At 39.8% G+C, this 23171-nt stretch overlaps 1 protein-coding gene across 3 annotated transcripts in view; it reads left to right on the forward strand.

Moving 5' to 3' along the window:
• USP45 (ubiquitin specific peptidase 45) overlaps window positions 1–23171 on the forward strand; it is a 67830-nt gene that overhangs the window by 7008 nt on the left and 37651 nt on the right. For 2 of the 3 annotated variants that reach the window (XM_080666780.1, XM_080666782.1), the window contains 3 exons: window positions 12687–12859; window positions 13215–13318; window positions 17199–17299. In XM_080666780.1, the coding sequence (XP_080522906.1) occupies window positions 12687–12859; window positions 13215–13318; window positions 17199–17299 (378 nt within the window). The remainder of the gene's footprint in view (window positions 1–12686; window positions 12860–13214; window positions 13319–17198; window positions 17300–23171) is intronic. The other variant, XM_080666781.1, reaches the window with a different exon arrangement.

Here is a 23171-nt window from a genome sequence, read left to right on the forward strand (position 1 = left end):
CTTCTTCCTCTTCTTTAAGAATACCTTTCAGCATTTCATATAATACTGGTTTGGTGGTGATGAACTCCTTTAGCTTTTTCTTATCTGTGAAGCTCTTTATCTGCCCTTCAATTCTGAATGATAGCTTTGCTGGGTAGAGTAATCTTGGTTGTAGGTTCTTGCTATTCATCACTTTGAATATTTCTTGCCACTCCCATCTGGCCTGCATAGTTTCTGTTGAGAAATCAGCTGACAGTCGTATGGGTGCTCCCTTGTAGGTAATTAACTGTTTTTCTCTTGCTGCTTTTAAGATTCTCTCTTTGTCTTTTGCTCTTGGCATTTTAATTATGATGTGTCTTGGTGTGGTCCTCTTTGGATTCCTTTTGTTTGGGGTTCTGTGCGCTTCCTGGACTTGTAAGTCTATTTCTTTCACCAGGTGGGGGAAGTTTTTGGTCATTATTTCTTCAAATAGGTTTTCAGAATCTTGCTCTCTCTCTTCTTCTGGCACCCCCATAATTCTGATGTTGGTACGCTTGAAGTTGTCCCAGAGTCTTCTTGCACTATCTTCAACTTTTTGGATTTTTTTTTTCTTTTTGCTTTTTCGGTTGAGTGTTTTTTGCTTCTTTGTATTTCAGTTCTTTGACTTGATTCTTGTGTTCCTCTAGTCTGTTGTTCGGTCTCTGTATAATATTTTTTATTTCAGTCAGTGTATGTTTAATTTCTAGTTGGTCCTTTTTCATATCTTCGAGGGTCTCGTTATATTTATCGGCCTTTTCTAGGATATTCTTGAAAAGCCTTATAACCGTGGTTTTGAATTCTATATCCAGTCGTTTGTTTTCCTCCATTTCTTTCGTTTGTGATCTGTTTCTTTGACGCCGCATTTTCACTGCTTCCCTGAGTTGGTAGGGTAAATTTGTGTGCTAGGTTTCCTATATGGCCCAGTGGGTCGGCCTCCCCAGTTAACCTGAGGTGGACACTCTTGGTGCACCCCTTTGTGGACTGTGTGTACAGCCTTGTTGTAGTTAAGTCTTGATTGTTGTTGGTATCACTGGGAGGAATTGACCTCCAGGCCAGTTGGCTGTAAGGATCAGCTGTGTCTATGCTGGGAGAAGTTCGGTGCTGGAGACAGCCTTATAGGATTAGACTTGCCAAATTGCAATAGCCTCTGTGCTCAGCTTGGATGGGGTGGAGTATGAGGGCGGAGCAGACAGTCTTGGCTTCCAGTCAGCCTTGCCCTTGCACGCATGCGCGCCTGCAGACCTCTGCCTTCCCTGGCTCCCGTGTCTCTGCCCGAGAGTCCAGATTCCCCCCCGTAAGAGTGCGGGTCCCCAGGGGCTCGCCTGGAACTGGGGTTCAGTGCAGTCAGAATTGGGGTTCAGTGCAGTCAGGAGCTTCGGACTCCCTTCTGCTAGGGAAAGCCTGTGGCAACCTCCGCAGCCTTTGTGCACACTGGCGCGCGCACCCCCAGAACCCTGCCTGCCGGGGCTCCCCCAGGTCTCCCCTGGGTCTCCGAGTCTCCGGGTGCCTTTCTCTCTACCTGACAGTCCAGACTCCCCCTGTATGAGCCTGGGTCCACGGGGTTTCGCCCAGGACTGGGGTTCAGTGCAGTCAGAACTGGGGTTCAGTGCGGTCGGGGGCTTCCTTCCCCCTTCCGCCAGAGAAAGTCAGCCAGGCTCTCAGCCGCCCTTCCTCTCTGCGCGCACAAAGACCCTTTGCCGTACCTCCAATTCTCTGTGAGCTTTTCTCTTTCCTTCTAGTTGTAGAATTTTCACTCAGCCAGCTTTCCTGTGGTTCTGGATGGTGTCCGTTCTGTCTTTTAGTTGTAGTTTTGAAATTGTTGTGCGAGGCAGCAGTTTAGGTGCTTACCTATGCCGCCATCTTGGTTTCTCTCGCTTTGGCATCTTTAACAGCAGTCATGATTATTCTTATGCTAACTCTCCTTTGCCTGTCTTCCTTACATAGTTATCATTTTTTTCTCAAATCCTCTAAAACTGCTGTTTCCTTTTCATTTTGCTTGCTGTTCTTATTTTTATCCTTTGGTGTGTTTTCAGCAGTCACCTTATGTACTTTAGTTTTGCCTTCATTTTTGTGGTTTTATTATTTTTTTCTTCCACTTCTTTCCTGAACTCTTCTAGTTACTTACTGTTATTTTACTACCATATGTATTCTCTCTGGTTCTGTTTTGTGTTTTTATTTCCTGGCAGTGATTACTCTGCCATGATTTTTCATTTCCTTTCTTCCTTTATCTTATGTTATCTCAGCCTAGAATTTGCATTTTTAAATTTTTGCTTTGAATACTCATTCTTTGTTGTAGGGTTGCCTTTCTTGGGGCAGTAAGTTTTAGAATATTTATGCTGGAACGAGGACCAGAGCACTGTTGAGACCTAACTAGAATTTTGAGTTTTGAGTCATTTAGCCTTTGCTTCTTTCCAACCACCAGGATTATGCAGCACTGTTTTTTGTTTATTTCTGAATCCAAAGTATCTCTTCTTCCCAACTGCCATAGAGACAAGCCTGTTTCCTGCAAATATGGCTGGCTTTTTTGTTTCCCCCCTAGTGAATGAGAAAGTCTCTACTTTTGCTTCTTCTGAAAACAAAATTGGCTATAGGGGAGCCCCTGTTGGTGCAGCACCGAGATTTGGGTTTTGTTCTGTGTCTGCGAAGCATACGTCATTCTCTGTGAAAGCCACAGCTGCAGTTTTCTCTCTGCCTCCTGTGTGTACTCCGGTTTGATCTCTGCTGCTTCAAGGTGGGAGCTCTCCCACTGACTTGGGGACTTGGGTATTCAGCTGTATCCCGGTTTCACTGAAAATGATGTTTGTTACTTTTTCTTTTTGTCCTTGGATATTTTCCGAGTGTCGGCCTGCAGGAGGAAAAAGAAGTGATGATTTTTATGCCACCATTTGCGAACTGGAAGACATCCTTATAAAGTTTTTTATTAATATTTAAAGTAGAAAACATGGAGATTTGGATTATTGTTTTCAATTTGTTAATGTGAAACAACTATAGACTTTAACACACACACATATATATATATATATATATATATATATATATATATGTATATATATATATATTAATTTCTTTATTGATTAAGGTGTTACATATGTGTCCTTATTCCCCCATTACCCTCCCATCCCCCCCACTCATGCCCCCACCCCCCTGTTGTCCGTGACCACTGGTTAGGCTTATATGCATGCATACAAGTCCTTTGGTTGATCTCTCCCCTTTGCCCTCACCCTCCCCTACCTTCCCTCTGAGGTTTGATGGTCTGATCCATGTTTCTCTGTCTCTGGATCTATTTTTGTTCATCAGTTTATGTTGTTCATTATATTCCACAAATGAGTGAGATCATGTGATATTTATCTTTCTCTGCCTGGCTTATTTCACTTAGCATAATGCTCTCCAGTTCCATCCATGCTGTTGCAAATGTTAAGAACTCCTTTTTTTCCACAGCGTAGTATTCCATTGTGTAGATGTACCACAGTTTTTTATTTTTTATTTTTTTTTTTTATTTTTTTTTTTTAATATATTTTTTTATTGATTTTTTACAGAGAGAAAGAGAGAGGGATAGAGAGTTAGAAACATCGATGAGAGAGAAACATCGATCAGCTGCCTCCTGCACACCTCCCACTGGGGATGTGCCCGCAACCAAGGTACGTGCCCTTGACCGGAATCGAACCTGGGACCTTTCAGTCCGCAGGCCGACGCTCTATCCACTGAGCCAAACCGGTTTCGGCAGTACCACAGTTTTTTAATCCACTCATCTGCTGACGGGCACTTAGGCCATTTCCAAATCTTAGCTATGGTGAATTGTGCTGCTATGAACATAGGGGTGCATATATCCTTTCTGATTGGTGTTTCTAGTTTCTTGGGATATATTCCTAGAAGTGGCATCACTGGGTCAAATGGGAGTTCCATTTTCAGTTTTTTGAGGAAACTCCATATTGTTCTCCACAGTGGCTGCACCAGTCTGCATTCCCACCAGCAGTGCACAAGGGTTCCTTTTTCTCCACATCCGCGCCAGCACTTGTCATTTGTTGATTTGTTGATAATAGCCATTCTGACAGGTGTGAGATGGTACCGCATTGTTGTTTGGATTTGCATCTCTCTGATGATTAGTGACTTTGAGCGTGTTTTCATATGTCTCTTGGCCTTCCTTCTGTCTTCTTTCGAAAAGTGTCTATTTAGATCAGTTGCCCATTTTTTGATTGGGTTGTTTATCTTCTTTTTGTTAAGCTGCATGAGTTCCCTGTAAATGTTGGAGATTAAGCCCTTATCGGTGATAACATTGGCAAATAGGTTCTCCCATGTAGTGGGCTTTCTTGTTACATTTTTATATATATATATATATATATATATATATATATATATATATATATATATATATATGTATATATATATATATATATATATATTTTAAATATATTTTATTGATATTTTACAGAGAGGAAAGGGAGAGGGATAGAGAGCTAGAAACATCGATGAGAGAGAAACATCAATCAGCTGCCTCCTGCACACCTCCCACTGGGGATGTGCCCGCAACCAAGGTACATGCCCTTGACCGGAATCGAACCCGGGACCCTTCAGTCCGCAGGCCGATGCTCTATCCACTGAGCCAAACCAGTTTCGGCTACATTTTTATATTTTTGTTCAGGAATCTCTAGAGGACCTACTTGTCAGATGAAATTTAGATAATTATATGACTAAACAAATTATTAACACACAAGGAATTTCTTAATATTCTCCTCCCCCCAATATGGTTTTATTTAAAACACTGGTTAGCTCTTGAAGGAAAACTTCAAGCTTTTAAATTTTCTTATACTTATAAAAAGTATATATGGTGAGACATTTAAAAGCTAATTAACTTAATTTAGGGGCCTGGGACTTACTTAAAAATTTGACTGAGTAAATTTTAAATAACTTATTGGCTTTATCCAATAATTCATGAAATGGTTAGCATTCCATCCAGCAGACAGAAAGGAGCTCCAAAATGAAAGTCTTTTATAGGCCAAAGGGAGCAGGACAAGGAGATTATACTAGCAAAAAGTGGGTTTGTTGTGGCACCATCACTTTCCTTTAAGGGTTGGTGGGTGTCCTTGCAGATTACCTCACTAATACTGACCACAGAATTCCAGGTTGACTGCTCTAAGATTCCATTCCTGGTTTAAAATTCCTTTCCAGAGGCAGAAACTGTAATTAAGTTCGGAATTCTTAGGATTGAATTGGTGGCATGGGGTTTTTCATAACTGACTCCATTTTGGTCTTGTTGTCTTTTTTTTAACGTCTTTTATCTTGAATTCATTAACAATTTCAGTGTTATAAATTTGAATGATAGAATCAGAGAATGGTTAAGTTGTAACCTGACCAGATCCCATCCCAAAGATGATATAGGAGGTATGTGGAATGATTTTACTCTTAGAATGTTAAAATATAAAAACAAAAACAAAGCAATGGCATGTGGTAAAACCATTTCTAGATTTTTTTTTTTTAAATTTAATAAATCTTTATTGTTCAGATGATTACAATTGTTCCTCTTTTTTCCCCCATAGCTCCCTTCCACCCGGTTCCCACCCCACCCTCTGCACTTACCCTCCTGCCACTGTCCCCATCCATAGGTGTATGATTTTTGTCCAGTCTCTTCCCGCACCCCCCACACCCCTTTCCCCCCGAGAATTGTCAGTCCACTCCCTTTCTATGCCCCTGATTCTATTATATTCACCAGTTTATTCTGTTCATCAGATTTTTTTATTCACTTGATTTTTAGATTCACTTGTTGATAGATATGTATTTGTTGTTCATAATTTATATCTTTACCTTTTTCTTCTTCTTCCTCTTCTTAAAGAATACCTTGCAGCATTTCATATAATACTGGTTTGGTGGTGATGAACTCCTTTAGCTTTTTCTTATCTGTGAAGCTCTTTATCTGCCCTTCAATTCTGAATGATAGCTTTGCTGGGTAGAGTAATCTTGGTTGTAGGTTCTTGCTATTCATCACTTTGAATATTTCTTGCCACTCCAGTCTGGCCTGCATAGTTTCTGTTGAGAAATCCGCTGACAGTCGTAAAGTTGCTTCCTTGTAGGTAACTGACTGTTTTTCTCTTGATGCTTTTAATATTCTCTCTTTGTCTTTTGCTCTTGGCATTTTGATTATGATGTGTCTTGGTGTGGTCCTCTTTGGATTCCTTTTGTTTGGGGTTCTGTGCGCTCCCTGGACTTGTAAGTCTATTTCTTTCACCAGGTGGGGGAAGTTTTCTGTCATTATTTCTTCAAATAGGTTTTCAGTATCTTGCTCTCTCTCTTCTTCTGGCACCACCATAATTCGGATGTTGGTACACTTGAGGTTGTCCCAGAGGCTCCTTACACTATCTTCATATTTTTGGATTCTTTTTTCTTTTTGCTTTTCTAGCTGAGTGTTTTTTGCTTCTTTGTATTTAAAATCTTTGACTTGATTCTTGCGATCCTCTAGTCTGCTGTTAGATCTCTGTATAATATTTTTTATTTCAGTCAGTGTATGCTTAATTCCTAGTTGGTCCTTTTTCATATCCTTGAGGGTCTCACTAAATTTATCAGCCTTTTCTAGGAAATTCTTGAAAAACCTTTTAACCATGGTTTTGAACTCTATATCCAGTCATTTGTTTTCCTCCATTTCTTTTATTTGTGATCTGTTTCTTTGTCTCCGCATTTTGGCTGCTTCCATGAGTTGATAGAGTGGCTTTGTGTGCTAGGTGTCCTATAGGGCCCAGTGGCTCAGCCTCCCCAGTTACCTAAGGTGGACACTCTTATAAGTACCGTGCGCTAACCAATTGCGCCACTGGAGCTCCGTCTAAGGTGAACACTCATAGTGCATCCCTTTGTAGGCTGTGTGCACAGTCTTGTTGTAGTTAAGCCTTGATTGTTGTTGGTATCACTGGGAGGAATTGACCTCCAGGCCAATTGGCTGTGAGGATCAGCTGTGTCTACACTGGGAGAACTTTCCTGGAGACACCCTGATGATACAAGACCTGCAAAAGCCTCTGTGCTCAGCTTGGATGGGGTGGAGTCTCAGGGCGGAGCAGACAGCATTGGTTTCCCGTCAGCCCTGCCCTAATAGGCCTTTGTATCTCAGTGTCCTGTGGTAATCGCTGCAAGCACCTCTGAGCGAAAGCCGCCCTCGAGTTCCACCTGCTGCCAGACAGTCCAGTTTCTCCCCGAATGAGTTTGGGTCCCCAGAGTCTCGCCCGGAACTGGAGTTTGTTTGTTTGTTTTTTAAATATATTTTATTGATTTTTTACAGAGAGGAAGGGAGAGGGATAGAAAGTTAGAAACATCGATGAGAGAGAAACATCGATCAGCTGCCTCCTGCACACCCTCTACTGGGGATGTGCCCACAACCAAGGTACATGCCCTTGACCGGAATCGAACCCGGGACCCTTCAGTCCACAGGCTGACGCTCTATCCACTGAGCCAAACCGGTTTCAGCCCGGAACTGGAGTTTAGTGCAGTCGGGAGCTTTTGTCTCCCTCTCAATTGAGAAATCCAGCCGCGTACTCAGTTGTCCGCCCTCTCCGTATATGCGCCTCGGTACCTCTGCCTTCCACAGTTCCTCTGAGTCTCAGTATGCTTTTCTCTTTCCTGACAGTAGTTTCACCCCGTATTAGTCTGGGTTCCCAGAGTCTCGCCCGGGACTGGAGTTCAGTGCAGTCGGGAGCTTTTGTCTCCCTCCCGCTTGAGAAAGCCAACCACGCACTCAGTTGCCCGCCCTCTCTGTGCATGCGCCTCAGTACCTCTGCCTCCTGCAGCTCCTCTGAGTCTCAGTGTACTTTTCTCTTTCCTTCTAATAGAATTTCCACTCAGCCAGCCTTCCTGTAGTTCTAGATGATGTCCGTTTTGACTTTTAGTTGTAGTTTTGAAATTGTTGTGCGAGGCAGCAGTTTAGGTGTTTACCTATGCCGCCATCTTGGTTTCTCCTGAAGCTGGGCCGGACGCCACCGGGCTCGTGCAAATTCATAAGCCAGGTCCTCGGTGGCCCGAAGCAGCAGCGGAAGCGGTGGCGGCGACAGCAGCTCTGCCCCGGAGTTTCCGCAAGGAGCCCGCGTGTCCTCACCCCCCTGTCTGTGTCCCCATTTCTAGGTTTTGTTGTGTTTTTTTTTCTTTTTCTTTTAAATTTCTTTATTGATTAAGGTATTACATATGTGTCCTTACTCCCCCATTCCCCCCCACCTCCCATTCATGCCCCCAACCCCCTGTTGTCTGTGTCCATTGATTAAGCTTACATGCATGCATATAAGTCCTTTGGTTGATCTCTTCCCTTTACCCCGCCCCCCCCCCCCCACCACCTTTCCTGAGGTTTGATGTTCTGATTGATGTTTCTCTGTCTCTGGATCTATTTTTGTTCATCAGTTTATGTTGTTCATTATATTCCACAAATGAGTGAGATCATGTGATATTTATCTTTCTCTGCCTGGCTTATTTCACTTAGCATAATGCTCTCTCCATCTCCATCTATTGTTGTTGCAAATGGTAAGAACTCCTTCTTTTTTACCACGGCGTAGTATTCCATTGTGTAAATGTACCACAGTTTTTTAATCCACTCATCTGCTGATGGGCACTTAGGCTGTTTCCAAATCTTAGCTATGGTGAATTGTGCTGCTATGAACATAGGGGTGCATATATCCTGTGGTAATCGCTGCAAGCACCTCTGAGCGAAAGCCGCCCTCGAGTTCCACCTGCTGCCAGACAGTCCAGTTTCTCCCCGAATGAGTTTGGGTCCCCAGAGTCTCGCCCGGAACTGGAGTTTGTTTGTTTGTTTGTTTGTTTGTTCGTTTGTTTGTTTTTTAAATATATTTTATTGATTTTTTACAGAGAGGAAGGGAGAGGGATAGAAAGTTAGAAACATCGGTGTTTCTAGTTTGTGTTTCTAGTTTCTTGGGATATATTCCTAGGAGTGGGATTACTGGGTCAGATGGGAGTTCCATTTTCAGTTTTTTGAGGAAACTCCATACTGTTCTCCACAGTGGCTGCACCAGTCTGCATTCCCACCAGCAGTGCACGAGGGTTCCTTTTTCTCCGCATCCTCTCCAGCACTTCTCATTTGTTGATTTGTTGATGATAGCCATTCTGACAGGTGTAAGATGGTACCGCATTGTTGTTTGGATTTGCATCTCTCTGATGATTAGTGACTTTGAGCGTGTTTTCATATGTCTCTTGGCCTTCCTTCTGTCTTCTTTCGAAAAGTGTCTATTTAGATCAGTTGCCCATTTTTTGATTGGGTTGTTTATCTTCTTTTTGTTAAGCTGCATGAGTTCCCTGTAAATGTTGGAGATTAAACCCTTATCGTTGATATCATTGGCAAATATGTTCGCAAATATGTTCTCCCAAGCAGTGGGCTTTCTTGTTGTTTTATTGATGGTCTCCTTTGCTTTTTGATGACTGCTTCAATTTCTTCCATAGTTATTGGCCTATTGAGATGTCTAGATTCTTCCTGATTGAGTTTTGGAAGGTTATATTTTTCTAGGAATATGTCCATTTCCTCCAGGTTGTCCAGTTTGTTGGAATAGAGTTGTTCATAGTATTTTTTAACAATCCCTTTGTATTTCTGTGGGGTCTGTTGTTATTTCACCACTTTCATTTCTGATTTTGTTTATTTGGGTCCTGTCTCTTTGCTTCTTGGTGAGCCTGGCTAGAGGTTCATCAATCTTGTTTATCCTTTCAAAGAACCAGCTCTTGGTTTTGTTGATCTTTTGTATTGTTTTTTGGTGTTGTTGTGTTTTTTTGACAATGGAAGAACATCTTTATCTTTCAGGAGAGAAAAAGACTGTCACCTTGGAATTTTATATCCAATGGAAATGTCATTTAAAAACAGAACCAAATTGGTTTTCAACCAAAAAAATATTTAGAGAATTTTTCTAAAGAACTGAATGAACTGCAGCCCTGGCTGGTTTGTTTTCGGTGGTTGGAGCATCAGCCCATGGGTCGTGGGTTTGATTCCCAATCGGGAGCGTGTGCCTCATTTGTATGTTCTCTTTGAAGAAGTGCCTATTTAGGTCCTTTGCCCAGGTTTTAATTGGATTGTTTGTCTTCCTTTTGTTAAGTTATATGAGTTCCCTATATATTTTGGAAATTAACCCCTTATCGGATGTATCATTGGCAAATATGTTCTCCCATGCAGTGGGATCTCTTTTCATTTTGTTGGTTGATTTCTTTTGCGTGCAGAAGCTTTTTATTTTGATGTAGACCCATTTGTTTATTTTCTTCTTAGTTTCCTTTGCCCCCTTTCTAGCCCACTTGCAGGTTTTGAACTTGAGTGATTATTTATTTGTCTGCCCTCCCACCCCCCACCGAACAGCCCTTTTTTAATGGCATGCATCCTTGTTTTTCAAATGTAGGACTTAAGCCATACTTCAGATACAGTTTAAACATATTCCTTTATGTCTATTTTTATAATTTGCTGTTGGTATAAAAGGAGAAGTTTTAATCTTTTACCAGATTTATATATTATTTCTGTTAAAACCAGCTCTAGCCGAAACCGGTTTGGCTCAGTGGATAGAGCATCGGCCGCGGACTGAAAGGTCCCGGGTTCAATTCCGGTCAAGGGCATGTACCTTGGTTGCGGGCATGTCCCCAGTGGGGGGTGTGTAGGAGGCAGCTGATCGATGTTTCTCTCTCATCGATGTTTCTAACTCTCTATCCCTCTCCCTTCCTCTCTGTAAAAAATCAATAAAATGTATTAAAAAAAAAAACAAAAAACAACAAAAACAGCTCTAGCTGGGTTGGCTCAGTGGATAGAGTGTCCGCGGACTGAAGGGTCCCAGGTTCGATTCTGGTCAAGGGCAATGCCCGGGTTGCGGGCTCACTCCTCAGTGGGGGGGCTTGCAGGAGGCAGCTGATCAATGATTCTCTCTCATCATTGTTGTTTCTAGCTCTCTTTCCCTCTTTGAAATCAATAAAAATATATTTTTTTTAAAAAGTAACTTGCCAGGAATCACATTCTTTGTCTTCAGGATGAAATGGAAGTAATGTTTAGCCTGTCTCTAGTTAAATAATAGGTGAAAAGGAATGCCTCGCATTTAGAAAGGAAAGTGGAGAAAGTTGAAATGTACATAGTCTATTTCTTTCTTCAAGTTACTCAAGATTTTGGCAGTTACTTGTAGCTTGGTGTTTGGAACATTTGAGGTGAAGAAATTAAAGTGCTCAGGTATTTGGGAGAAATGGAAGCATCTCTGTGCCCTTGGGAGAAGAATATGGTTATTTGAAGAATTAAAAACATACTTGCTCATTTTGATCATTTGTCTCCACACAATGCACACAGTGGGAATATGTTATAAGGTGTAATTAAGGATCATGCAAAATCATTTGTTATTTGGGAATATTCATTAAGGAGAATTCTGAGAATTCTTACTCCTGTAAATTATGCCATTGTTCCTTTCTCTCCTTTCTCCCAACAATGATGAAAATAGCATCTATGCAAAAGGATTTTAGGTGTGTACTTCTAGGATTATATCCCAAGAAACCAGAAACACCAATCAGGATATATGCACCCCTATGTTCATAGCAGCACAATTTACAATAGCTAAGATTTGGAAACAGCCTAAGTGCCCATCAGCAGATGAGTGGATTAAAAAAAATTGTGGTACATCTAGTACATCTACACAATGGAATACTACACTGCTGTAAAAAGGAAGGAACCCCTACCATTTGCAACAGCATGGATGAGCCTGGAGAGCATTATGCTAAGCGAAATAAGTCAGTCAGAGAAAGATAAATATCACATGATCTCATTCATTTGTGGAATATAATGAACAACTTAAACTGATGAACAAAAACAGATCCAGAGACGGAGAAGTATCGATCAGAGCATCAAACCTCAGAGGGAAGGCAGGGGAGGATGAGAGGAAGGGGGAGAGATCAACCAAAGGACTTGTATGCATGCATATAAGCCTAACCAATGGACACAGACACCAGGGCGATGAGGGCATGAGTGAGGGGGTGAGGAGCAATGGGGAATAATGAGGACACATATGTAATACCTTAATTAATAAAGAATAAAAAAAAGATTTTAGGTGTGTATCTTAATGGAAAGAAAATATATTCAAAATGCTAGACACATTGTAGCTGCTCAGTAAATAATCTTCTTTATTTTATTTATTAGATTTTTATTTTTGAACTAATTTTAGATTCACAGGAAGGTACAAAGAAATATACAAAGAGGTCCCACTCACCCTTCACTTAACTTCTCCTGGTTTAACATTGTATTTCTATAGTACATCAAAACCAGGAACCTGACTTAGGTGCAATGCTTAGAGGTTATTCAGATTTCACCAGATATAAATGCATTCCCCTGTGTGTGTGTGTGTGTGTGTGTGTATACGCACATGCATTAGTAGTTTTATGCAATTTTATTACATGTGTAGCTTTCTGTAACTGCCACAATCAAGATACTTGACTGTTAAATCACCACCCGAAGTTGATCCTACAGCCACAACTCTGAGTTTCTCCCCATCTGCAGCCTTTGGCATTCACTAATCTGTTCTCCAACTCTATACTTGTGTTATTTCACAAATGTTTTATAAATGGAATCATGCAATATGTATCCTTTATGAGTTATTTTGTTCTTTTTTTCAATCTCAGTGCTTTTTACAGCATTTTAATATTAGTGAGTTTGCTTACTGATGATAGCACTTTGGTTTAGCAAAGAAAATGCTCAAATTTTGTTTTGTCTTATTCAGTAGGTTTCACTTGCCAACATGTAAGTCATGCTGTCAGTGTGAATCATGTGAAAAAGGCAATAGCTGAGAATCTGTGGTCAGTTTGCTCAGAATGTTTAAAAGAAAGAAGATTCCATGATGGACAGCCAGTACTTTCTTCTGAGATTTGGTTGTGCCTCAAGTGTGGTTTTCAGGTGAGAAAGGTTTTTTTTTATGTGGGAGTTTGTCTTAAATATTTTCCTTAATGATTATTTTGAGTTGGATTGTCAGTAATGCTTAGAACTTAAGATAAATTTATTCCATGTTTTGATAGAACTCTCCAAGAAATGTCTTAGAAATGTTTAGGGTAAAGTAAAAGGTGTTTTGTTCAGAAAGTAATCATGTGTCGTTTATAAGAACTTGAAAAGGAATCCAGTCCACTCGAAATAGTTCTCATATCTAGACCTTCTTTTACTTATTTGTATTTTTGAGTTTGAGTATGATTTAAATTTTGGTTAATTTAGAAACAAATATGTATGTAAATCAAAACAGCAATCTGTTCCCCTTTAGGGATGTGGTAAAAACTCAGAAAGCCAGCACTCACTGAAGCACTTCAAGAGTTGGAGAACAGAGCTGCACTGTATTATAATTAGTCTGAGCTCATGGATTATATGGTAAGTTAGATTTTGTTAGTACTTATGTCCACTACAAAAATATCCTCTTTTTTTTTTTTAGCTTTATGGGTAAAATAATCAAAGATGTTGTACTAGCTTATGATTTTTAGCCTGAATACAACCTATGGGATAATTTAAGAAAATAATTACTCATGAATATCAAATTTAAATAAGAAAGAAATTAGAAAAATTCTTTCCAGTCACTTTTTCATAATGAACGTGCTCATACAGAATCCCGAGTTCTAGAGGAGGAAGGAGCTTGAGGAGGAAGGAGCTTGAAGCAGTCAAGTGTATGGTGATGCTCTGTGGGTAAAAGGGAACTTCTTAGGGAATCTACTATGAATCCTTACTTGGAAATCAAGTTCAGTTCCCTCACTTTATGCATAAGGACACTGAATATCATTTACCTTTCTGTGGTTACACAATAAAAATCCAGGCACTAAAACAAGTCTTTTTTTTGAGTCCCTAGTCTCTTCTCAGCATACCACACAGCTTCCGTGGTATAAGTGAACACTATTGAAATGCTTTCCTTGTATTTTACAACAAAAATGTTCTAACTAGAATTTATAGACTCCTAGGGTTCCTTGAATGAATTTTCAGGAGTTTTCTTTAAGACAAACATATTTTAACTTTGTATTTTTATTTCAGGGTTCTACAATTAATATTAGAATATTTTGGCTGGTAGGAGAGATCACCATCTTATAATTTAATTCATCCACAGGGTCAGGTGGTTGCAGCATTTGTGTTTTTGTTGTTGTTGGTTCCAAGCAATAGTATTGGGGAGAATGAGGGAAAAAAACTGCCTGGCTTATGGCTCAGTGGTTGAGCATCAACCCATGTACCAAGAGGTCACTGGTTCGATTCCCGGTCAGGGTACATGCCTGAGTTGCGGGCCCTATCCCCAGTAGGATGTGTACAGGATGCAGCTGATCAATGTTTCTCTCTCATCCATGTTTCTATCTCTCTCTCCCCCCTCTCTCTCCATAATCAATAAAAACATATTAAAATAAAAGAAGGAAAAAAATAGAGGGAATTTAATATGTAAATAGTGCATTGGAGCTAGAGGAAGTGGGGGATGATGTCTAGTGTGGCAGCTCAATAAACATTTCTCGGTAGTCTTAAAAGAAGCAATGGTCTCAAACTATGTGGTGGGCTTGTTAAAATAGATTGCTGGTTCCCAGGCCTACAGATTCTGATTTCGTAGTTTTAGGGTAGGGCCTGAGAATTTGCCTTTCTATGTCCCCAGGTGTTGCCAGTGCTGCTGGTCTGGGACCACATTTGAGGACCATTGAAATGGGAAAAGGTGATGGGAGAATTGAGTGGCACCTGATAGAATAGTCTCATCTCAAGTCAGTCTGTGCCAAAACTTCCATTGTAGCTCTTAGGCTCATAATTGTGGTCCTAAGGGAATTATTTCCCATTTAAAGGAAGAAATTAAAGTTTTTCACATACAGCTATAGAAATGTAAAAGTTGTGACTATTTTCTTTTCTCATCTAATTATTTTTTTATAATATATTTTTATTGATTACAGAGGAAGGGAGAGGGAGAGAGAGAGAGAGAAACATCAATGATGAGAGAGAATCATTGATTGGCTGCCTCCTGCACACCCACACTGGGGATCAAGCCTGCAACCTGGGCATGTGCCTTGACCAGGAATCGAACAGTGACCTCCTGGATCATATAGATCGATGCTCAACCACTGAGCTACGCTGGTCAGGCTCCCATCTAATTCTTAAACGTTAAAAAGATTAACAATTTCAATAGAAAAGTTCACTAATTTGGATTAAAGATAGGCCAACCTGAACTAGGGAAAAACCTAAGAAACTGAAAAAAGAAAGGAATATTGTAGATTTGATCATTTAATTATGGCTAACAAAGTGTTGCTAGATAGTGGATTTGGTACTGCTTTAATCAATAATAATAATTAGCACAGTAGTTTCTTATCTTTGACTTCATGTCAGAGTCACGTACACAAGTAGAATTTTAAAAGCCCAGGGGTGCCAGTGGTCCCCTCTGAAATCAGGGCTTTCGTATCTTTAAGTGCCATAGGTGATTCTTATGCCTAAGCAAGAGTCTGACTTAACACTTAAAAGTTAATGTATGAATGACTGCTTTTTAAAGTGTCTCAGTTTTTCATATGTAAAAATAAAATCTTATACTTCTGTAAAGCTATTTATTTTTAAAATGATAATACTTTTTTGATTGTTGTGAGGAATTAAACCATAAAATACATATAAAGCACTTAGAACAGTGCCTGGCTCATAGTATATGCGCAATTTAAAAAAATTTTTTTTTTTTACTTCTAATGGAAACAAGTAGAATTAAGTTATTTTGAGCTGTCTTTTCTCCAACTCCACTGCCATTGTGCAGCTTTTATTTACATTTTCTTTTTGTACTCTTAAAGTTACAGTATATTTTATAACAAGTAAACATTAAATTGCAATGTCAGTAAAAATTTCTTGACATTTCAACATCTTTAAAATGAGCCATTATATTTTATTATTTTTGACAATAGTTACATTCATAAATATAGAGCATCTATCATGTAAGCCTGGTAACTGTAATTATATTGTTTAAATTCTTTATCGAAAAGACATTTGGGGATGTTTTCTGTGACTCATTTCCTTCATGGATTTATCTATGTGTCTATTTTTGTGTATAAGTGAGAGAGGGGACACTCAGTAAATATTTGACTATAACTACTATTTAGGAAAGGAACCTAAATCTAGTTTACAGCCATTGATCCCAGGACCACTAATAATTATAAGTAAGAAGATTGTGAATATATAAGTTAGTGTTGGTACAACACATTACATTTATCAAATTTTCATTGCTTTCAAACACATGTTTTTATTTGATTTTTGGATCTCATGAAGATAAAGGGAACAGGTAATGATAATATATAGAAGAAACTTTTATTAGTACTGTATGCATTAATAAGTAAACTTAGTGGAGGTTGGTTTTCTGAAAATGTATGCATTTTTGGAAATCATTCCTGAACCCACTCTTCCCAAATAAACCTCAAACAAAATAAAACACTAATCTCATCCAGTCTTCCCCATCTCTATAAGTGGAACTAAGTATTCAAGCCAGAAGCCTGGCAGTTTTGTTTTCTTCCCTTTTTTATCTTGTTTTATTTTGTAACCTTTTAACAATAGTAGACAAATAGTATAATGAATTTTTCCTCAATATCCATCACCCAGCTTTAAATATTACTAACTCTCAGCTAGTCTTGTTTTATTTAAACCAGGATTTCTCAATCTCAGTACTAGTGTCATTTGGGCTGATAATTCTTGGTTGTAAGGGGCCTGTCCTGTACATTATAGGATGTTTAGCAGCATCCCTGGCCTCTCTACCCACGGATGTCAGTAGCAGCTTCCCCAGTGTAACAACCAAAATGGTCTCAAAATATTGCCAAATGTCCTCTGAGGACAAAATTGCTCCTGTTTGAGAATCACTGACGTACCCTCATCCATTTCTCCCTTCTCATGTCTATACCTGAAAATATATAAGATAAATCTGTTCATTGTGTTCAAGATCCACTGATCTGCTTCTATTCCTGATACCCTCTAATTTGATATTAGTCAAGAGTGATGTTTTTAAATTTAAAGTGGATAATATCACTTTCCTGCCTGAAAACACCTCATGGCGTTCCATTGCACTTAGGATAAACTACCAAAACTTTAATTGAATAATAAGTCTCTGTATTAACTGTCCACTGCTTATTTCTCTTGATTTTCCTGGTGCCTCACCCTTTGTACCTACCTCCCTTACTCACATAATTGAAAGACAAAAGCAGGTAAGTGCCAACTTTATTACCTCATGTGCAAAATTATTGAAGATACTTGCAGAATTTGCTTAAATGTTATATGTTTTCAGGTGTTACGAGTGTGATGAAAAATTATCAACACATTGTCATAAGAAGGTTTTGGCTCAGATAGTTGATTTTCTCCAGAAACATGTTTCCAAAACGCAAACAAGTAAGTTAAGCAATTGCTAAAGAAATTTGTATTAAATTACACTATTTTATATTTCATATAGTTTGTAAATTTATACAGAGTACTTTAGATTTTACAGTTACCTCTCAGTTCAGATGCCATGCATTCTTCCATAGCTACCTTGTGTTGTATTTACGGTATGTAACCAGTAATGAGAAGCTGGTGAGGGTAGTGACTAGATTCTGGGCTTTTGAGTCAGACAGTGCTGAGTCTGAGTTTTGGCTCCACTGTCTCTGTAGCTTTTACTCCTTAGTTTTCTTACTTAAAAAATTAGGATAGTAATTCTATCATGTGCAGTTGTTGGGAGACTTAGAGATGTTTTCTAAAAATTTAGAAATCGTGTATGTAAAAATACTGGTTTAATGCCTGACGCATATTTATGAAATGATATCTGTTACTTGTGATGTAATTATAGTGCAGACCTGATACTAACTACCTGGAGTTAGACAGATTAAGGGCTCAGTGCCCCCATAAGACACCCTCAATTCACACACCATTCTCAAGCTCAGGAGTTATCAAGCCACCCACATTTCTGAACAACTGGCTACAAATTCAGGGGTTTCTACTACCCTCTTAGGTTCAATAATTTACTACAATGACTCAGAGAACTCAGCAAAGTGCTAACCTTACAATTACAGTTTTATTATAGCAAAAAAAAAAAAAAAAAAAAGCTACAAATCAGGACTAGCCAAAAAAAAAAAAAAAAAAGACGCATAGAGTGGGTCTGGGAAGGTCCCAAACATGCAGCTTCTGTATCTTCTTCCTGTGGAGTTAGGATGCATCATCTTCCTGACACACTGATGTGTAACAGTACACAGAGTATTGTTAATCATGGAAGCTCACCAGAGCTTTGATGTCCAGAGTTTTTATTAGAATTTCATTGAATAAGCCTTTGCTACATGATTTAATTCAGTCTCCAGGACACCAACCCTCTAATCACAAGGTTGGCCTTTCTGGCTTAACTGGCTCCCATCCTGAGTCATTTCATTAGCATAAACTGTCTGGGCACCCACAATGAGTATAAAAGACACCTTGTTAATTTGTTAACATAAACTATCAATTACTCTAGATATCCAAAGACTTAGTGGGTACTTCTCAGGAACCTGGGGCAAAGGCAGGCAAGTTCTTTATTATATAATAGTAATGTATTACATATATGTTTTTATTGATTTCAGAGAGAGGAAAGGGGAGGGAGAGAGAGATAGAAATATCAATGATGAGAGAGAATCATCAATCGACTGCCTCCTGCACACCCCCTACTGGAGATGGAGCCCGTAACCTGGGCATGTCCCTGATTGGGAATCGAACCGTGACCTCCTGGTTCATGGGTTGACACTCAATCACTGAGCAACACCAGCTGGGCGATGTATTATATATTATATACTTTGTTATCTAACATATAAGCAATATATAATACATGTTACTATAAATTAAGAGTAATAGGGAAACAGTTTCTTCATTCAGAAATATTAAGTTCCTGCCACATGCTAGGTGTTATACCTTATTTGGTATTAGGGGCCCAGTGCATGAATTCGCGCCTTGAAAGCAACTGTGGGGCGCAAGGCTGTGGTGGGCACGGGCCGGGCCGGGTCTTGGCCCATCCTTCCCGCCTCCACCTGGCCCCTCCTGCTGCAATCCCCAGTCCCCTGTCTGCTGGGAGCCCCGCTCCCACCACCGCCGCCACCGCTCCCATGCACAGACGGCGCCAGCCCTGCTCGCACCCGCTGACAGCACGGAGCAATGGGGCTGGCACCAGCAACAAGCAGGGCTGGCGCTGTCAGCAGGTGCGAGTGGCAGCTACTGTTCCAATCACTCCTCAGGAGCAGGGGGAGGTGGAGAAGCCCTCAGGGGCGATCAGGGCCTGCAGCCGCCGCTCACACCCGCTGATGGTGCTGAGCGTTCGGGGCCGGTGCAGGCAGCAGGTGTGAGCGTGCAGGAGCAAAGAATTTTCAGTAACCAGAGGCTCACCCCGATGACAGCAACCAGTGCCCTGCCTTGGTCTAGCGCCGCAGCTCACCTGCTCCGCCATCCCGTCGTGGCCGATGCCTGTGGGGAGCGGGCCTAAGCCAGCAGTTGGACATTCCTCGAGGGCTCCCGGGCTGCCAGAGGGATGTCTGACTACCAGTTTAGGCCCAATCCTCCGGGGAGTGGGCCTAAGCTGGCAGGTGGACATCCCCCAAGGGGTCCCGGACTGCAAGAGGGCGCAGGCCAGACTGAGGGACCCCCCTGAGTATACAAATTTTCATTCACCGGGCCTCTAGTCTAAACATATTGTTGTTAGCCGTATTTTCTGTAGCCCAATATACACTGATTGGCCAGAATATTATGATCTCTGAACGTAAAATAATCTGGCCACTCAGTGTGTGTGTGTGTGTGTGTGTGTGTGTGTGTGTGTGTGTGTGTGTGTATTAGAGGCCTGGTGCATGAATTCGTGCATGGATGGGTCTGGCCAGCCTGGCCAGGGGGAGGGGACATGGGCGGTTGGGCTGGCCTGCCTGCTGTTTGAACTCCTGGTGGAGGGGACAATTTGCATATTAGCCTTTTATTATATAGGATATACACTGAGTGGCCAGATTATTATGCGTTCAGAGATCATAATAATCTGCCCACTCAGTGTATATTGTATTCGTTAACTATTATTGCTCTGAGATAGTAATGGTGAAAAAATTAGAGAAGGAACTAGAGAAAGTAAATTCAGATTCCTGGAGTAGAAGAAATGATTAATTTTATCACATTTACCCAACAAACATTTATTGAAATCTTATTCTGTCATCTCAATTATGCTCAAATCAGGAATCAGGAAAAAATGGTGTTGGTAGACATTTAATAATTCAGGAACAGAGATGTGGGTCTCAGTGCTGTCTCCTGAAAACTGCACATGAAATGTGTTCTGCTGGCCATAATAATATATACGGGGGTATGATGCTAAGGGTGGCACAAGTATGATTGTAGAAATTATTTTTTCTGTATTTTTCACCTAAGAGGTCCCTTGAGATTAAGAACAAAGCCAGTCTGATTCCATTTAATTTTATACATTTCTTGAATATTTATTGTTGTAAGGGATGTAAGGAAGGGAGATTGGGATAATATGGTAGAAAGCACATGGGCTTTTAGTCAAGCAGTCTGGCATTCAATTGGACTCTTTCAATCACTGGCTATGTGATGTGGGGTAGATTATAGTTTGTCTGAGCCTCATTTTCCTCAGCACTTTTTCCCTCTTTCCCATGGGCTTCAAGAAATAGAGATTGGTAACAGTTCCTGCCCTAAAGAAGTTTAAGATCTAAAAGAGGTGGTGAGATAAAAAAATATTGGTAATATAGTGTGCAGGAGGCAGCTGATCCATGTTTCTCTCATTCCCTTTCCCTTCCTCTCTCAAAATAAAAAAAAATCTTTTTTTAAAAAGTGATGATAATGAAATTAGAGTATAATTTGTATTTTGAGAGATGTTTAAACAAAGTCCTTTAGATATTCAAAGAGGGATGTAACATTCAGTTGAAAGAAATTCAGAAATCTGGGATGAGTTGGCGTTCACGTTGACCTTTAAAGGATGAACTTTGGATGGGTCCACATTAGATAAAAAGTTATTTCAGGTGTGGAAAGGACCCATGCAAGCTTTAATTGTGTTTATGGGACCATGGGTAGCACCTGAAATGATGGGAAACAGGTTCTTGAGGGAATTTGAGAGCGTGTAGAGCTTTCAAAGCTGGAGAGAGATGTAGTTCTGAATTCAAGGTTTCCAGAAGTTCTCGGGCAAAATGTGGTTATCTTTGTTTTCCAAGCTACAGGAGGATGTCTCAGGCAAGTTTGATATAACGTAAGATCTTTTGGTATTCTAGAAGTAAGTTTTTTGGGATAGTAATTTTCCATATTCTTCCTTGCATGAAGCTTTAGTAATTTTTATAAAATACTTTAAAAACCAAGTGTGAAAGTTGCTATTGAGGTTTGTAAGAATGATGGATATGATTATGCAGCAATTTTAAATTATCATTGTGAAGACTAGAAATGTAAAAATGTCCATATATGTAATTCAAAAAATATTAATCTATATATGTATTTAGGTGGAAGAATAAAAATTATATTTAAAGATATTTTTTTTCTATTTTGCACTAAGTAAAAGTAACTCTACTGAGAGGAAAGTCCATACTTGTACTTTAAACATGTTTTTAAGTTATGCAGTGCCTGAGCGGATGCCTAATATATCTAAATCAGATTCTCTTCACAGAGAATCTAGGCTGGTATCCCATCCATCTCTTAAAAACAACTAGCTCAGTGGACCTTAGCTTTTGGGTTGGTAGCCCATTAGACTCTTAAGATACTATTGAGGACTTATAAGAGCTTTGTTTAGATAGGTTATAAATCAATACTTATCGTAATAGAAATTAAAACTAAGAAAATGAAAATATTAATTCACTGAAAATTAGCAATAATTTCATGATATTTGAACACAAATAACATTTTTAAGAAAGAACTATTTTTTTTTCAAAATAATACAAATGTAATAAGTGGCATTGTTTTACATTTTTACAAATCTCTTTAATGGTTGGCTTAATAGAAAACAGCTGGATTCTCATACCTACTTCTGCATTCAATGTGCTATCAGTGGCATGTAGCCTCTAGAATACTGCATTGTATTATTAATTTTTTTAAATAGATTTCAGAGAGGAAGGGAGAGAGATAGAAACATCAATGGTGAGAGAGAATCATTGATTGGCTGCCTCCTGCACATCCCCTACTGGAGGGGGATAGAGCCTGCAATGGGGCACGTGCCCTTGGCTGGAATCGAACCTGGGACCCTTTAGTTCTCTGGCTGACGCTCTATCCACTGAGCCAAACCAGCTAGGGTGTGCATTGTGTTATTGATATAATTGAGAATGAATGGAAGTAAAAATTTTAAAAAGCAGCTAACATCATAGTCTTATAAAGTGCTTTTGACCTTATGGACCCTGAAAGGAGGATGGTGTCTTCAGGAGGTTGTTTACAGATGCACTTTCAGAACTGCTGACTTAACAGTTTCTGTTTTCTGTCTTCAGCCTTACTTGCCCTAAGGCTCACTCAAATCCAACTCCAAGTACACGTGCCCAGTCCTTTTCTTATCTCCTTCTATGCAGCGTGCCTTAGAATGAAATAATACAGGGTTTTGTGGTGTTTACTAGTAGCTTTCATGTGTTTGTGTGTCTTATTTATAAAACTGTAAGTTCCTTGAGGATTGTACCCTGGCTTATATTCTTTTTGATGTGGCTAAGCAGTAAATACTTGCTGAATGGAACTGAATTAGCATGTAATCAGTTTATACTGGAGAAGTAGATAAGCTTTGCATTTTTGTCCAAAGTAACTGCTGAATATTAATATCAAATTATTTATTCATTCAGTTTTTTTATATACTTTTGCACTTCTAGCCAATCATTGTGCTAGATATTGGAGTTACAGTAGTGAATGAGACAGATTTATTTCTCAGTTCCTGCCATTATTGATCTTTTGGTCCAGTAAGGGATATTGATACACCTCTTTAAATAGTGCTGTGAAGGAATAAGTGCAGGGGGCAGTGAGAACACTTGGGAGTAGTCTCTAACCTAGACTGGAGGAACATTTTATTTAGAGGAAGAACTTTCTAAGCCAAGAGCTGAAAGATATCTAGAAATCTGCTAGGCAAAGAGGCACGGGGTTATGTGTTTCAGGGAGCGGAATAGCTCTTTGATGAGGGAGCTTGATAGGTTCAGGGACTTTTATAGAGCTGCAAGGTTGAATTTTGTGTATTAGGGAATGGTGAGAGGTGAGACTCTAAAGGTAAGTAGGAAGATATTAAAGGGCCTTATAAGTGTAGTTTATCCTGTAGGCAATAAGGAACCACTAATTT

The sequence above is a fragment of the Plecotus auritus genome (assembly GCF_963455305.1).
Source record: "Plecotus auritus genome assembly, chromosome: 4".
In the NCBI taxonomy this organism is placed as follows: domain Eukaryota; kingdom Metazoa; phylum Chordata; class Mammalia; order Chiroptera; family Vespertilionidae; genus Plecotus; species Plecotus auritus.